The 18742-nt window shown below is 36.5% G+C and overlaps 1 protein-coding gene across 2 annotated transcripts; it reads left to right on the top strand.

The window, feature by feature from the left end:
- The first annotated feature begins 2672 nt into the window (after positions 1–2672).
- LOC104227878 (uncharacterized) lies at positions 2673–17546 on the top strand. Of its 2 annotated transcripts, none has more exons than XM_009780244.2 (10): positions 2673–2778; positions 4610–4872; positions 5590–5623; positions 8832–8968; positions 10527–10593; positions 14013–14112; positions 14512–14675; positions 16188–16234; positions 16325–16375; positions 16898–17546. In XM_009780244.2, the coding sequence occupies exons 1-10, from the start codon at positions 2706–2708 to the stop codon at positions 17282–17284; spliced, it is 1323 nt and encodes a 440-aa protein (XP_009778546.1). In that variant the 5' UTR covers positions 2673–2705; the 3' UTR covers positions 17285–17546. The 2 variants fall into 2 exon arrangements, with proteins under 2 accessions (XP_009778546.1, XP_009778547.1); XM_009780245.2 differs by having other exon boundaries at positions 2678–2778; positions 4610–4833.
- Positions 17547–18742: the final 1196 nt, after the last annotated feature.

The following is an 18742-nucleotide window of genomic DNA, read 5'->3' as shown; positions in this document are numbered from 1 at the left end:
ACTTGAAAATAGTGAAAAATGGGTTAAATCCCAACTTTGGAATATTTAAGTCACTAGGCATCAGGCCTTCTTCGCCTTCACGAAGGGCCTGACGCGATTGCGAAGAGCAGTGGCCTAAATGGCCTTAGCGTTTGCGATGGCCTGCCTCCCTGGCCTTCTGTTCGCGAGCCTAGGCTCGCATTCGCATTTGATCAACCCCCCCACTCCAGAATCCCATAACCCTATGTGTTCGCGAGAGGCTGGTCTTGTTCGCGAAGGTTAACCCCTAGTGCTTCGCATTCGCGACCAAGACATCGCGTTCGCGATGAAGGAATCCGCGACACTAGATATCAGTAAAACCAGCAGAACGTCTAAGTCCAAATCGAATCGTAGCCTATCCGAAACTCACCCGAAGCCCTTGGGCTCCAAACCAAACATGTACACAAGTGTAATAACATCATATGAACTCGCTCGCGTGATCAAAACACTAAAATAACACCTAGAACTATGAATCGAACATCAAAATGTATGAAATTTTCAATGAAACCTAAAAACTTTTAAATTCACAACCGAACGTCCGAATCACATTAAATCAACTCCGTTTTGCACCCTGTTTTACAGAAAAGTCATAAAATAGTAAAATGAACCTATACCAATTCTCGAAACCAAAATCTAAACCTGGTAGCTATAAAGTCAACCTACGGTCAAACTTCAGATTCCTTAAATCTTTAAATTACTAGTTTTTAACAAAACACGCTAAATCAAGTTAGGGACTTTCGAATTCAATTCCGGGCATACACTCAAGTCCAAAATCATGATACAGAGCCATCGGGATCGTCAAAATACTGATTCGGGTCCGTTTACACAAAATATTGAATGTAGTCAACTCAAATCATTTAAGGCTAAAATTCATATTTTCTTTCGTTTTTCACATAAAAAATTTTCGGAATAAGACACGACTATGCACATAAATCTAGAAATACTAAACAGAGCTAATCGAGGTCTCTGAACACAGAAATAGAGGCTAAAACTCAAAATGACCTATCGGGTCATCACATCCAGAGCTCTCAATTAATTATTGTACTATCACATATTCAACATTCATATGGTGAATATCTCTTTCAAGGAGAAAGTAATACTATTATGGTCATGGTTAAAATCGTTATAGGCAATATATGTTACTTCCATTACTTTTATCCTGTAATACTCACATTGTCATCACATCCAGAGCTCTCTATTGCCACATCCACATCCATTAATACCTTTATGGTAATAATTTTATCTTCTTTCAGACTTATCACATACTACTACCACATTTTATAAGTGAATGAGAATGAAACAAATTCAATGGGATGTATTTTCACTTCTTGTGCTCACAACCATACATAAATTTGATCATGACAAGACATAAACATTTTATCAATTCCGATGGTTATAATTACTAACAAGCTCTATTAGAGTTATAATAAAAAATTATTGTTTGCTTATATTTAAAATCAAATTATAGAATTTTAACAATTTAAAAGAGAAAAATAAGGTAAAATACTCATCCTAAATCCGGAATTTATTCCTGAACGAAGTCCATGAAATAATTGACAATCATTATGCTCAATATTATATACAAGTTGAGCACCATGCATGTATTCCAAAGCTTGGTGACCAAAGCAGATGCCTAGTATAGGAATATCAATACATTTATGCAAGAGCCTCACGCAAATTCCTATATCTTCTCTCCATGAGTGGTTTAATTTTTCAAACTTTAAACAACTAACTAATAGTATATCTACAAATTAAAACAACGAAGAATATTGCAGAGAAAAGTATAGAGAATTCTAATTACAAGGGGATAAAACCAGGGACATCTCAATAAGTTTGGTGGCCTAAAGCCAAACTTTAATGTGAGGCCTTTTTAAAAAAATCATATATTTTTTAGTTGACATAGATTTTTCTATCTTTTTGAGAATAAAATTACTTAAAATTTCTCGCATAAACCATTTAATATCTCATGTGCAGTATGATCTTAAGTAATAGAATATGATTCAAGAAGTTGATAACTTTATATTAAAAGAATTTTTTGATGTTTCAATATACGTGTTGCAATGATGAAAACCTAAGGAAAAAAATAGAGTTTAAAAGTGTATTACATATTTTCTAATGATTACTGTAATCCTTTTTTTTTATATAAAATATTTTACTTTTCTACTTTGAAATACTTAATATTTTCTTCAAAAGATTTGGGGCCTCACGAGAAGAGTTATGGTGGGATGGATAGCAAATCTCCTTCTTTAATCGGAAGTATTCAGTTTCATTATTTGGAACGAAAAAAATCCCTTATAAGGAACAATTCCCATTTTAATGAATTTTACACGGTACGAATTTGAATTAATTAATGTCCCAAATTAAATATCGGACATCAAATAAGAATTGGAAAATAAAAATTGGGGCCCCCAAAATTCCGGGGCCTAAAGCCACCGCTTTAGAGGCTTTACCCTCTGGCCGCCCTTGGATAGAACCCCTTTATTTATAGAAAAAAGTGACTTAGTCGTAAAGTAACAAACTCTAAAATCTCTTTAAAAAAAAATAGACATTTTCTATAAATAAGATACTATTTATAACAGTGATCATATTTTAACGGGTAGTCTTAAAAGTAGCTATTTATGCAAATGGCCACATGTATATAAGCTAGTAATAAAGAAGACCCGGTTCATAAGTGGTCTCCTCCGTCAATGGCGAAGCTGAAGACGGATTCTCCTCTCTCTCGTCGCATAGTCCTCTCCTTCTTGCGCTTTCTAGATTCTGGTACGCTTCTGCCCATTATCCCACTTATATATGTATGTGTGTGGATGTATGTATATAATTGTGTTGAAATGAATCCATTTACAAAATGTTTCTCTTCTCTGGACATAGCTAGTCAAGATCAGTCTATAGGAGTACTTATAGATCAGAATTTTATATGGATTAAAAGGAAAAATAAAGCTTCAATGGGTATGTTGTTCAGCATTGAGAACATGGTGCTAAATTAGCGAAAATCAGTTTATTTCATAAAAGGAAATCAAGTTATCGGGCCGCTAGTATTAAAGTGGAACTACTGGCTGATTCTAGGCAGGGATGATAATAGCTGTAGTGGACTGCATAGATATAGTTATTGCATTGACTAAGTTTCCCTTTAAGGGATTAGGATTAGAATCTTACAAATATGAGGCCTAAAATATGTTTCTTAAAATTCGTATATATTTTTATCTGATGTGACAACTTGAGAAAAAATGTGAAAAAGAATGAAAAGGAATGTGAAATAAAATTATTCAATGATCCTTGTTATTGCAAAACAGGCAGATAAGTGAGAAAGGGAAAGAAAAGAGATCTGGATTTCAGGAAGTACAATAATTGAGTAAATTGAATGTTGTGCCACCTAACTTGGGCCGTGGGCACAACATTAGGGACTTGTATATAGCAACTGATGTGGTTCTAGGTTAGAAGGCATTGTTTATTGAGATTAAAGAGTTACATTTTCTTTTGAGAATGAGCATCCTACCAAGGTTTGAAGAGAACTGCAAATAGGAACTTCCTGTTGCCAATTTTTAGCATTTAGAATACTGTTTGAATTCCTAACATAGTTGTTAGGCAAGTAAATCACATATCTATCTTCGATTTTGAGCTAAGATACAATTTGACTGGATCCCTATGGTATGAAATTGGTGTTTTGGGTGATCCATACAGCAACTGTAAATGAATTCCAACGAGATTGTGCTTGCATGTGAGCATCATAGATTAAAAAAGTGAAAAGAAGATCATAAGCCAAAAAAATTTGAAAAAGCTCCTTACTAACTGCTTTGAAAGAATAAACAGAAGTAAGAGAGAATCATAATGAGCAAATGATATTACTAGAAAAAAGAATAAGCAAAAACATTAAGTGAAAAAGAAAAAGCCCTAACCATCATTGGTCATAACCATCACTATTGTTGCCTCTCATCCCCCACAAAGTCTGCTCAGCCATATAACCATGCTTTCGTCATCCAGCCTTTGGGTGAGTAAAGGCTGGCCACCCGCTTCCATGAACCGTTGTTGTTAACCATTTACAACCACTATACCTCTCTCCAACCTTGTTGCTACATCCTCTGGCACCTCCCTGCCTTGTTAATTTATTCGCGATTCCTAGTCTGGCACCCTGTCACTAAGCCTCCTTTACTAATAACATTTATCCATGATTTGAGTTTGAGACTTTTAGCTGAACAAATAAAGGTTGAATCTTGTGCATTTGGAGTGCGACCCTCTAACCATAGAAAATCCATCGATAAACGTCTACAACCTGCCCTCTTCTCTCTTTCTCTCTCACTAGCTCATGTGCACGTATTACTTCCTCTTCCGTAACACCTTCACGATTGGGTGGAAAGCACTGCTTGACTGGGGGAAGAATTGGGAAATACCAAATCTATTTTTGGAAACCTCAAAGCTATGAATAAAGCTATTTCGATGTTATATTATTTGGTGCATGCTACTTTCTTGTTTCTATTAGTCATGGTTATTTTTCTGTTTTTATCCTGTTAAATTGTGAAGTCTCCTCAAGTCTTACTTTCAACGTGGAGTGAGTGAATTTTTCATCTACTGACTCTGTCTATTCCTTGTTACATAGTTGAACCTGCTTCTGGAGTTGATGATGAAGGACTTGAGGTTGTTAAGCAATGTCTATCAGAGGCCTTTAAGATTGATCCATTATCGGCTGGTTATGCCTCAAGTTCAGATTCCTTAGTGGACATATTCAGTTCACAAGAAGCGATTGAGCAAAGCCAAATAAATTTAGATCTCAGGCGTGATGTATCTTCATCAGATGATCCTTGTTCATCATCAGGACAGAAGGTAGCAGATGCTAAAGATACAGATGGATCTCAGTTTCTGGTCTAATTCTACCTTTTTTCTCTTGATATTTCTCTTAATTTTGTGTACTTATCTTTCCACATTTTGATTCTTTTTGATATTTTCTCCACAGTTCATGTATTTTAGGTCTATGTTATGTTACTTCTATCTACATGTTTGGTTTCTCCTTTCTGTCTTCTATATAGTGTCCCATCAGTTGTGCAATCAGTAAACCTGTGATGTCTAAATTCATTCTGCTGTCTACATCTACATCTGCTCTTATTTTCTATCACCATATTGACAATAATAGTTTCCCTTCATGGTTTGGCAAAAGTGGGATATTTGGGGCATGACCATGATATGTGCTTGATGCTATGGAATTTTCTGGATAAATTCAGATTTTGGTTAGGAAAGGAAAATTTAAACCAAATTCTGCTGCTAGACAATCTTTTCTTGAAAGAACTTTAGTTTTTAAGGATGGAGTTCGTTCAAGCTATCATTGAAATGATCATCAAATGCTTACATCTTGTAATACTGTGTGCTTGGCTGTACAGCCATGGCAGAGGACTTATTGTACATTCTCTGTTAATGTTGACATTTGCTATAATCATAACCTATTTAGATCAAACATTAGCTACTTTTAATCTCCTTCATATTTTGCAACCAATCCATGAGTGAACTTTCAATCTGTGGTAGCCTTTTACTTTCCACATACTTGTGCATGATTTACCTTTACCTCATTTTGTTTTCTCTAAACAGGCTGAAGAACGGATAAAAGAAGCTCCCACTTTTGGTAAGGCTAGGCTCCAAGTCCTAGATTTTTATAATATCTCAATGAAGGCCTCTGTATATTGTCTCTCAACTAGTGGGCCACACTTGACCTTCTTACTGTTACTCTTTCGTGTCCATACGTTTGTGCTGTCATTCAATTTTTATCTCACGTCATCTTCAGTGACGTTCAAGGCTTGCTTGTAGCATGCTTAAGCTCTGAAGTTATGTGAAGCCCAAGTTAGAGGGTCCCCCTTACTTAGGTGGCTCATGACTGCAGGCTCCAAGGGACTAAGATATATGCCTCATCGCCTTGAATTCTGTCGGCTACACCTGGCAATATATATAGTTGGCAAAACAATAGAGTTATTATTAAAAATTGTGATTAAGGAACTTTTTTGGTGGTCAGGAAATGAAACTAGAGAAGTGATATACAAGCCCAGTCACTAAAAACTTAAAAACTGTATTTTTACGTCTAAATAAAAAATTTTAAAATGGTTTTTCAACTTGCTTGACGTGATTTTTATTTCATATATTTTGCCTAGTTCTATTTTATTTTATTTTTTAAAATTCGTTTATCCTAAATGATCATTGTTTGTGTTTATAGTGATTCTTACTTGCTACATATACTTTTATGGCAGCAAGTAAATAATTATTCGCTTTTTCTTGCATATATTTATATATGTAGGTCTGATATATGTGTTTGTATTTTATTTTTTCTTTATTAGCAATTTCTTCTCTAAAGCGCACGAATTGAATTGAGCTTTGCATTGAATGCCCTAACATGTTTTTTGCCTTTCAAAACTCTGGTCAATCTTTTTGGCAATGAGTTCATTAATACCTCAAATCTAGTTGCCTTTTACTTTTATTTTTTCTCATAGTTTCACAGTAATTCATTATACTTAAGCAAACCATGAAAAATAAGGTCAAAATTTACACACACACACACATATGTATGTATGCATGTATGTATGTATATATGCATATAATATGTATGTATGTACGTATGTAAAGGATAGACTAGGGGTTCATTTTTTTTTTGGTTCTGATTGTGGTGACACACAATCTTGTAATTATTTTTCTCATATATATAATCGTTACCTTTCTCAAAAAAAAAAAAAAAAAAAAATAGCAGGAGATATAGAGGAGTTTCCAGTAACTACGGATTTACACCTGGGGTTTGCCTTGAACCTTTACTTGTTTGTATAGGTATGGATGAGTTAACCAATAGTATACATTGTGAGGTTTCATGGTGAATGCTAGTCGCCAGTGATATTCTGTCAAACATGCTATGTAGTCAATAAAAAGTTTGAATTATGGAGAAGTACTCTTGAAGATAACAATTTAGATTCTCTACTTCTTGTATGCATCTTTTATATTGGAGACTTTCCTCCCTACTGCATGTCAATAAATTCACCTTAAAAGAGAGTAACAGTTTTAGATAAGTATAAATTATACAAACTCTATACGCTACAAATTAAACCCATAAGATAAATGAAGGTGAAGTCTCGATTTAAACGAAATGAAGGTGAAGTGAGGTTAGACAAGATTGTGGTTTCTAAATATAGAAACTCAGATATCTAGTTAAGTCTTCCAGCAGAATGACATTATAGATGAAGATGTAACACATTAGATTAAATTAGTATGACTAAAATGGAGTGCTTTGATAAAAGATACTTAACGAAGGGAAAAGCAAGTTTCATAAAAAAGGGTTATCATTCTGCAATGTTATATAGGGGTGAATGTTGGTCCTCTAAGTCCAACATGTCCACAATATTGATGTCCCAAAAATGCGAATGTTAAGATGAATGTACAGTTATACTAGATTGAGCAAGACTAGAAATGACCACAACCAATAGAGGGTGTAAGTAGCACACAAAGGGGATAAAATGGTAGAAGCTCGTCTAAGATGGTTTGGCTATTTCCTACATTAACTGAGGTATGCATCGGTCTGTAGGTACTATGATAATTGAAGGTGCTAAAAGAATTACAAGTTAGATTTAAAATCAAATGGAGAAAGTTGTCTCAATAGACCTACAACATCTCGTAATAAATACGGACTTAGCTAAGAACGGAAGAAATCTGAAGTAAAGAATCTATCGAGACTACTAACTAGTTGTATTAAGGTTTAGTTGTTGTAGCACTTACATTAGGTCTAGTGTTTGCGGGGAGTCTTTCTATTCTGGATAAGATGTACATGCCTGTCTTTAGGAGAAGCAACTGTCACTCGTGACAATGGATGCCTGCTTATATTAAACTATCCTCAATCTCTTTCTCTAAAAGCTAGATTTTTCTCTTCCCTTCTCCTTCGACCCAAGCAAAAGGAGTATGCATTTCCTCTTAGTGTGAGAAAACGAGGTTGAAATCTAGTTCTATTTATCAATCAAAGAGGTAGAAAACTAGACCTACCGTCAAAGGTTGGGTTCTCTAGGGGTTAGACTCCTATGCTTTGCATTATGTAAGTTGGGCTGCTCCAGCTGAAGTGCATTAGAAACTTTTGTCCGTGGGATTGTCGGGGAAAAACCCGATATAGGACTCCTTTTAATCTGAATAGAGACGTACGCTAGTATACGGATAAGTGTGATGATGTAATGAACCTATAGATTGGTACCATATAGACAATTTTAGTATTTGAATGAAATGGGCCGAGAACAGCGGGGTGTTTATAGAGCTCATATAGATTACATCCAACTTGTTTAAGATTTAAGTGTAGTTGATTGATTGTTAGATGTAACAAAGTCATTCTTATAAGCTACATCTGTGTTGCTATTTTCTGGTCCATACGAAATCATTCTTCTAAGCTAACTGTCTTGCTATTTTCTAGCCCATCTTCTTTGTACTCCTATAATTCATTTGTATTTGGGTTTATTATTTCCCTTAGAATGTGGCTGTGGGCCTTTAGTTAAAAATGTGGATGTGGGCCTTTAGTTAAAAATGACATACATGTAGGCTACACACATGGTTACAAAGTATAGCAAATATGGGCACCTACTTTTCTTGTAATCCTTTTTTTTTTCCCTGTTAGCTATTGATGCACGTTCTTGGGTGGACTTTTCTTCGTCATACCAAATGCATCATCCAAATGTTTTAAACCTTGTTTTTCCTTCTTTCGTTGATTATCTTACAAGATATGTTTGTGACAGTGGCAGGTAAAAGTGTCTCTCTTTCTGATTTGCCCTACATTCTGTCCTGCTTTATGTTAATCAACTGATGCTGTTTATCATGCTTTGCAGGTATATCCAAGGATGAGCTCTTTGGGCAGTTTTTTGATGCCCTTGAAAAAGCTCACTATTTCAGAAGCTTGCCAGATGGAAAAGATGATCAGGCTCAGCTGGATAGAGCATCAAGGGTGTTTCACACTGCTTTGGAGGTATATATTGACAATGAGTTATTTTATTCATGCTTCTACTAAAGTGTATCAGTTTTCCATACTTGATGGAATTGGTTGAGAAAACACAGCATTTAAATTTCACCTGGTGGTTTCCATTTTTTCTGTTCTACCATGAACAAAACTTTGCTTCAAAATGGTGCTTTTTCCAAACATTGATGACAGTATCTTTTTTTTTTTTTTTTTTGAAATGATAACATTTGAATATATTATAAAATCAGTACAACCTTTGTACTGGAAACCATATTTACAGGTAAATGCTAACTAGATTTGCTAGTGTGCAATCCTAGCAAGATCCTAATATGTCTATGATTGACAATGTATTTTCTGTGTAAATCTGTTTACACCAAAACAAAAAAGAAGAATACAATTGAGTTTGATCTTCTGTACTGAGTTACGTCTGTCTTCAAAACATCTAGCATTCCTTTCCTTCCAAACTATCCACCAGATGCATGCTGGGACAGTCCTCCATCTATCTCTGTTGGTTGCTTCAGTTCCATTCAGCTCCAGCTTCTTCCCAACTAAAAAGAACTTCATTGATCCTATGGGCCATTGTCCATGAAATACCCCTAAGATTAATAAAATTTTTCCATAGTTGGTCTGTTATCTTGCAGTGTAGAAATAGATGGCTAACTGTCTCAACACTTTCTCCACATAGAAAACATCTTGAGCACAAAGAGATTCCTCTCTTTATGAGATTATCCTGAGTTAATACAGCCTCCTTTGCTAGTAGCAAAGTGAAACAAGCTACCTTATAGGGAATCTTAGTTTTCCATATATGCTTCCATGGCCAATCTCTTATCTGTGGGTTATTTTGGTTCAAAATCTTATATGCTGCCTTCACCTGATAGACCCCTCTGTCATGCCTCTGCCACCAAAGTGAGTCCACCCCTTCCTGTATTCCTTTAAATGTCTCCAGCTTGTTATAAAGATCAGTTAATCTTGCTATCTCCCAGCCATTCAACTTCTTTCTAAGAATTAGTTCCCATCCACATCTCAGCTACTGTCTTCTGTTGGTCTTGTGCCAAACCAAACATATCAAGGTAGAGTTCCTTTAGGCATCCATGCCCCAACCAGTTATCATTCCAGAATGAAGCTTTCCTTCCATTCTATTCCCCATATGATTAAAAATGCTTTCTAGAGTAGAAGGGCTTAAAGTTCTTTTGAAAGGGCTCGTACTCCTTTTGACCAGCTAAAAGGTGAATCTATGCAGTTGCATGAAGTCCTTCTATTCCCTTATGACATCACTATGACAAGGTTCGCTTGAGTGCGGTTAAGGATATTTTCGATTAGCTTAGACGAAGCTTCAATGCATTCACCAGGGCACTAAGACATGCACTTCATCCCTACGCTAAACTCTCTAAAGGGCTCATATTTCAATTGATGAATTATATTTTCTATGAATAGGAATAGACATTGAGTTATGTTACAGTTTGTTTTGTTCATATGCTAGCTACTGTTGCTTCTGTCATGATTTGTCAAAATTATTGCAGTTCTTGTTCGAATATCTTCCTACCACCTTTATCGTTTATGGTTTTAGGAAATGCAAAAATCAGGATGTGCTATGTTAAATCGAAACAACCTCGCTGAGACCTTAAAATCACAAGGTACTTTCTATTTACATGTTTCTTTTCTTTAAGGGTAAAGATATTTTATTGATGAAACAGCAAAATGCTGAGATTACCAGTATCATAAACTATATCTCGTTTGATGTAAGGAGTCAATTAGATGTAGGAGTGTCAAAATCATTTATGTTTTGCATTTTACACCAAAAAAAGAATATTGCAAAGAGCTATACTTTATGCGGTGTATGACTTAAGTCTTCTTATCGCAACATCTGTATTCCTTTCTCTCCATACATGCGAGAAGGCACTGTATTCCTTATTTTCTTCCCTTTAAAACATTCTATTGCTTGTTTCACAATGTTTGGTATCACCCATGGCGAACAAAATATATTTAGAAATAAACTCCAGCCTTGCCGGCTAACAGGGAACTTTAACAATAAGTGTTTTGCAGTTTCCTACGTTTCTTCACACTAGTAACAGCTGTTAACTAAATTGAGGCCTTTCTTCTGCAAGTCCTCATTGTTCAGCAGGCTTTATATGCTGCAATCCAAGTAATCTATGTTTAACAGGGTTTTGATTTTCAGATTGTATTTTAGGGCCATTGTCTTCTTTCTTTCACAGAACCATTAATACTTCATAGCAAGATTCCACTGTAATTCACCGTCCTCTTTTTTAGAAAAATCGTAATTTACTGTACTTGCTGTCCAAGTCGAAGAGGTTCAATAGTAACTTGTTAGCTCATTCTAGCTTTACCAAAGAAGTAGGTTATGCTTTCTATTTCCCAATCTTGAATGTCTCCTGAACCTGATGTCCCATTTATTCTCAATTATACAATCTTCAATATAGGCCTTCTTGTCCAGTGCCAAACTGTTTAGCCAAGGAAAGGCCGTCTCAGTATATTTTGCTATAGCCAGAAATCTCCCTAGTACTTGATTTTCCTTTCATATCCAACTTTCAGCTTTACAAGATTGGTGAAATGTTCCTCTTTCTCAAAAAAAGAAAAAAAGATTGGTGAAATGTTCAGTCCCTTTGTATGTTTCCAAACAGATATTTAGTTCATGAATCCTCGTTATTGCACCCCAAGAGGATGGTCTAACCGTCGATGAAGCTGGAATAAGGACCCCAATCGAGGCAAAAAAAAAAGTTGCGAAATCCCAGTGGAATTTTAGAAGAACGCGGGTAGGGCAGGCTTGGAGTGGCTCACCGAGTTGTTTAGTGTCATTTTTAGGATGAAGAAGATGCCCGACGAATAGAGGTGGAGTACGATAATTCTGTTGTACAAGAATAAGGGTGATATCCAAAATTGCAACAACTATAGGAGTATCAAGCTGCTAAGTCATACTATGAAAGTTTGGGAGAGGGTGTTAGAAGTAAGGGTGAGGAGGAGTGTGCTTATTTCTGAGAACAGTTCTGATTCATTCCGTACCGAGTCGTTTGACTACGGAAGCCATTCACCTTGTAATAAGATTGGTGGAGCAGTATAGGGAGAGGAAGGATTTGCATATGGTGTTTATTGACATGGAGAAAGCATATGACAAAGTTCCGAGAGAGGTTCTATAGAGATGTTTGGAGGCTAGCACTGTGCCTGTAGCCTACATTAGGGTGATTATGGAGATGTATGATGGAGCTAAGACTCGAATAAGGATAGTGGGAGGAGACTCGAAACACTTTCCGCTAGTGATGGGGTTGCACCAAGGATCAACCTTAGCCCGTTTTCATTTTCCTTGGCTATGGATGCACTGGCGCACCACATTCAAGGGGAGGTGCCATGGTATATGTTATTTACAGATGACATGGTTCTGATTGACGAGACAAGATGTGGTGTTAACGAGAGGCCGGAACATTGGAGATAGACCCTAGAGTGTAAAGGTTTCAAGTTGAGTAGGACCAAGACATAATACTTGGAGTGCAAGTTCAGCAACGTGACCAGTAAGCGGATATGGATGTGAGGCTTGACACACAAGTCATCATTAAGAGTGGAAGTTTCAAGTACCTTGGATCAGTAATCCAAGGAAATGGGGAGATTGACGTAGATATCCCACATCGTATTGAAGCGGGGTGGATGAAATGGAGGCTCACATCCGGTATCTTGTGTGGTAAGAATGTGTCCCTAAAACTTAAAGATAAGTTCTACAAAGTGGTGGTTAGACCGACTATGTTGTATGGGGCAAAGTATTGGCCAGTCAAAAACTTTCATGCCCAGAGAATGAAAGTAGCTGAAATGAGGATGTTGAGATGGATGTGCAGGCATACTAGGTTAGATCAGAGTAGGAATGAAGATATTCGAAAAAGATGGCAGTGGCCCTCGTGGAGGACAAGATGCATGAGGCGAGGCCAATATGGTTCGAGCATGCGAAGAGGAGAAACAGTGATGCTTCATTTATGAGGTGTGAGATGTGACCTTGGTGGATATGCGGAGAGGTAAAGGTAGAAGTAGGCCAAAGAAGTACTAGGGTAAGGTGATTAGGCAGGACATAACGCAACTTCAAACTGCCGAGGACATGATCCTTGATAGGAGGGTGTGGAGGTCGGGGATTAAGGTAGAAGGTTAGTAGGTAGTCGAACATTTTTCCTTTTCTTTCCCATTGCCGGTAGTATTAGTGTTACTATGGTATCTTCCTTATTCTTAGATTGCTATTACTACATATTGTTTGATTGCTATCTTTTGCTTCAGTTTTCTTAATATCTTGATGTTGTTACGACTTGTTCTCACTGTTTTTTTCCCCACTCTTTCTTGCGCCGAGAATCTATCTGAAATAATTTCTCTGCCCTCCCAGGGTAGGGGTAAGGTCTGCGTATACACTACCCTTCACTGGGTTTGTTATTGCTATTGTTATTGTATAGAGCTAGGTATTTTCTCCCTATCTGCCTAAACTTTAGTAGGAAAATGCCTGTACTGGTGGGAGGATAGGATGCAGATACTCAGGTGAAATAATTGAGTTGCGCGCAAACCGGTCCAAATACCGCTGTTATAAGAAAAATGAGACTTTACTAATCATTTTGCTATATTTGGACCCATTTCATTCAAGGTTCACCTAGTTTCGAGAAAATTTAGGAAAAGACAACTAGTTGAATCACAATTTCCACATGAATTATCATTATTTCATTCTATAGGGTAGCTCTGCAAAACATTTTAAGTTGCACTCAGGCTAAGCTAGTCTTGGCTCACTGTAAGCCCAACTTTCTTCCCGGCCTTAATTCAGCACATCGTCCGTTTTGCTGGGCCGGAGGAGTGAGCTTTGGCTGCCTCAATAATTGGGAAGAATAATGTTGTCAAAAGGTCAGTTTCTAATTCTAAAGCAATTGATTGGCCTTGAATATCTCACAAATATGTACTCAAGGGTGATGTCTACTTGCACAAGTCTTTAGTTCCTTCCAATGGTGAAGCTCCCTTTCTTTTATGAAAGCGTTGGCTCAAATTTTCCTCTTATTTTTTTTTCCTTTCTGGGATATTATAATAGGTAATAAAGCCATGCAGTCAAAGCTTTACTCTGATGCTATTGAGCTGTATACTTTTGCAATTGCACTTTGTGAAGATAATGCAGTTTACTATTGCAACAGGTGCGTCACTGTCACAGTGATGGGGGAAATTGATTATTGCATTTTCCATGAAAAATTAGTACTTCCTCTATTCCATTTCCTGTGACACTATTCACTTTTCAATCTTCCGAAAAGAATGACACCCTTTTATATTTGGAAACAATTTATATTTCACATTTTACCCTTAATGACATGCTTTTATAGCCATAAATGTCACGGCATTTTTGAAACCAAAAGTTCCAAAAGTCTTTCTTTGTTTCTTAAACTCCATGCACAATCAAACAGTGCCGCATAAAATGAAATGGAGGGAGTTCTATTTTATCTTTTCTTTGAAAATTCTAATAGCCGTAAATTGAATCTTTTTAACCTGTAAATAGTTATCGAGACCTATTTTAAGATGAGGTTTTTGTGATGTATCAGGGCAGCTGCTTTAACCCAAATCCACGAATACGAAGCAGCAGTTCAGGACTGCCTAAAGTCTACTGCAATCAACCCCAATTATAGCAAGGCGTATAGTAGATTGGGTTTTGTCTATTATGCTCAAGGGAAGTACCGTGATGCCATAGATAAGGGATTCACAAAAGGTTGGATCAAGAGTATCTTTTTCCTTTACTACCTTATCAAAAAAATATCTTTTTACTTTACCAGTTATTCAGTTTGTGTGTTGTTTTTAAATTAACATCTTGGTATTTTGGAGTACATTATAGTTTTGAATTTATCGAGGATAGTCATCATTAAGCTCTGACTAACTTTGATATGTGTGTACTAGGATTGTTTGTAGTAGTCGTGTTGTTTCTCATGCTCTATAATTTTTTTCAGTTAATTTCATTAGTTCATTATGAAATTTGATTTGTAGTTCTTCCCATGACACATAGCAGTTCTAAAAAATGTTTTGGTGATTGCTAGCCAACTGTGGGATTTGGGATTTGTCAATGAAACCACTATACATAGAATTCTTTCAGGAAAGCTATACTGAGTCTTACTTTTCCTTTTTATTGACTTCTCTGATCTCTTTTGATAAGGTTACAATATTTAGGTTTTATTGGTTCTAATTTTTTAAAATGTATAAAGGTATAGTATTCACCTGAATTTGTTTTTGTTGGAATTAACAAATATGAAATATAGTATGATGTGGGTTCCTGTAAAATTGCAAACAAGGAGAATGTAGTAAATATGATGACATATTATGAAGATGACTCGTAGCATTGAATAATGACTTTATAGACCTCAGCTCACATTACAGCAACTTTCTGAAATCCGTGCTTATTTGGAGTTTCCACAGCCTGATATCACGTTTTCAACAGGTTTATTTAAGTCCTCTACTTGAAAAGGAAAACCGAGTGTTGGCCAAAATGTCAAAAACACAATTGGATGTCTGACAAAAACAGATCCTCCTACTCCATTAATGAAAAAATTAAAGCACCCAAGGGTGTGGCCTAATGGTCCATAAATCGGGAGGTGAACTATGAGATCTTCAAATCCCAGCGGAGACCAAAACTGCTAGGTGATTTCTTCCCATCTACCTAAATCTTGGTTGGCAGGGTTACTCGATACCTATGTTGGTGGGAGGTAGTAGGTATCTTGTAGTACCCACTAAAGCATGACTACGAAAGTCAACTAGAAGCAATTTAAAGAATAGAAAGAAAAAGAAGTCGAAGAAACTGCTCTTGCCACAACCGATGTCCACCTCTAATGCCCTCCCTCTCCGTTATTTCTTTCTTCCTCCTTCCCTCATCAAGAGATAGTGAATGGAGTTCCCACCCCAAACAATCAATAATTGGATAAAAGAGAATCAAGACGGAACTGGCCTTACACATGCAAACTGGGGCATGGACTGATCTGTGGTTACGAGGGACTTGTTTGGGTGAAATGAAGATCTGTGTATATTATGTGTTGTATTGTGGTGCTCGGTAATTGGTCTGGCTACTTGATCAGTATTGGTCTTGTGAAGAAGTGTAAAGAGGTTTTGCACGTTATCTCTGTCATCCATGTTAGAAATTTTGATGAGCAGTACCAGAATACGAACATGTGAATTTTGTTGTCTAGTTAATCCCCAAGAAGAAATCTATCTCTGACGTAAACCCTTTTTTGTGAAGCATTGCAGTTGGATCCTAACAATGATTCTATCAAAGAAAATATACGGGTTAGTTTCTACTGTAGATTGCAGTTAAGTTTATAGCTGAAATGGTGCTTGCATATATCCAAGTATTACTCTCGTATGTTAAACTTGTAGGTAGCAGAACAGAAGTTAAAAGAAGAGCAACAGAAGAGGGAGCATGATCAGGTAACTGACAATTGTCGCATTGCAGAAGAGCTTTGTTAGATTTATTAAGTTGATAATTACAAGTTATATAATTAACACCCAGACAAGGGTTGAGCTCAATGCTACCGATAGTGATTTGTCTGTCTGTTGTTCTCAAAAAAATAAACTAAGAAATTTGATATGTCTTGTCTGTGGTAGCACCATCTAGGGTTGAGCTCAATGCTACCGATAGTGATTTGTCTGTCTGTTGTTCTCAAAAAAATAAAATAAGAAATTTGATATGTCTTGTCTGTGGTAGCACCATCTAGTACCGCATTATTGTGTGAGAAAACTACAATGAACATGTATGATGCTTACTCATTATCTTTCTCTTTAAAAAGAAAGAGAATGGAGCATGTCTCTGTAGTTCAGCCCTCTGACAATGTGATTATAAAATTGGCTGCGCATATCTAATATTTGATTCCATTTATCCATTTACCATCTAATTTAGCAACGGTGAGCATTTAACTGAAATTTCATTTTGTATCCTTTGGTCTTTTGCAGAGCTCAACCTCTGGGAGTCATGGACAAGAATCAAATCAGCAGCCTGCTGGTGCATCTAGAAGTCATGCCATGCCTCCACCATTTGCATCAATGTCATTCGATGGCAATGGCATTTCTGGCATTCCTGATTTGACTAACGTGTTTATGAACATGACAAGAGATGCATTTCAAGGGCAGCATGGTCCAAACGGGTCTGAAGGAAGCAGCGACAGTGATTCAACTAATGAGCCCGGAATAAGATTAGGCAGGAACATCAATGTCAATTTTGGTGAACAGATGCCTGAAGAATTGACTGGGGCCTTGAGGTCTGTTATGGAGATGTTTTCAGGAGCACAACCTCCCAGGAATCCTCAGGACAGTACGAATGGAAGGTCAACACCAAATTGAAGCAATTAATTGTTGAGAGCCTCATTCTTGAGTTGATAACATCTCCACCCTTTTACAAGTTTCTTTTTGGTGAATGCACTCTTGCATTTGAATTGATAATTTTCCCCCCAAGTTGATGTTGTAAATCCAAGATCTAAAACTCTCAGGTTTGCAGTGTAAACTTATGTTGATGCTTTTGTTTTTGCAATTTCTTTATGTAGAGGATTATATTGCCAGAAAACATAGTTATCAAAAAGCTTCAAAATGGCCTTTCTGCAGTTAACATCTTGAGGTTCAAATATATTGGTTTTATGGGAACTGGAAATATGTTCTATGTTTTGCACTGTTAGAATTATTTCTTTTGAGGAAAAGGGGACGCGAGGATCTTGGACCTCCCACTTGTGGGTAAAGTTCAGAAGTGAGTAGTGTTTACTGTTGTATAGTCGTCTCTGTGTCCCATAACTGGTTCTTTAGGTTGATTGTGATAATGCCAAAAGTTGTGTCCCATAGACCTTTTGCTTTTATACTTCTAAATGAAATCGGATAATCATACATAGGGAAAAGACTGGAGCAGAAGGAAATGCGGAGAGCCAATTCCTTCCTCTTTCCGATAACAAATGCAACAAGAGATAAGAATTTCTTTGTACCCCAACACAATGTGAAATTAAAATTAATTGCTCTTTCTTTCATAGGTGCAAAGTGGAATTTTGCTTTTTCTTTCTCTGGAAGACAGTTTAATAGAGCGTACCCCTAACTTTAAAAAAAGAAAAGAAATAATAAATGTAAGTTATCAAAAGATCTGACAAATGCAAACTAATTTAATCAGAAAAATCATACTAATGAAAACCAGGGTAAAAGAAAGAAAAACAGAGGCAGAAATAAGTCTTCGACCACCAAAAGCCATACCCGCTTCATATCCTTGTAACTACAAAACTTTGATCAAAAGCAATAAGCCTCCAAACGACTAAAAGAATCCAAAACACAACACAATGAAAAAAGATGTATAAAAAAAATCAAGTATATTATAGTAGCAAAAAATTCTCTTTTCTCGAGTTAATTTGGTTGTGGCCTTAAAGAGGCCACCTTCATTGCTCAACGAGTCCCTTGTAACTCTAGGCGATTCCCATGTTAAGGAAAATAAAGAGTAAAGACTAGTGTATTCAAAAATAGGAAAAGAATGACAATACTTCTAGCTTCTCGAAAACTCATATTAGAGAGTATATTCAATTGCAGCCGTTGCATGGTGACAAATGGAATAAGCCAAACAAGCCATATCTTAGGAACAGCATATACAAAATGTACTCGTACAACAGCAAGGACTCGATCGGCAGCGCAATGTAACTCCACAAACATGCGGTAGTTACATAGATGGAAAAAAAAAAATGCTACCGATCACTTCACTCGTGATTTATTTGGATTAAGGACCTCATATATTTTGCAGCCATTTCAAAGAAGTCAAGACAACCTGATAAATTGTTT

Source organism: Nicotiana sylvestris, chromosome 4 (genome assembly GCF_000393655.2).
Source record: "Nicotiana sylvestris chromosome 4, ASM39365v2, whole genome shotgun sequence".
NCBI lineage: Eukaryota > Viridiplantae > Streptophyta > Magnoliopsida > Solanales > Solanaceae > Nicotiana > Nicotiana sylvestris.
This window is presented reverse-complemented; position numbering and strand designations above follow the sequence as displayed.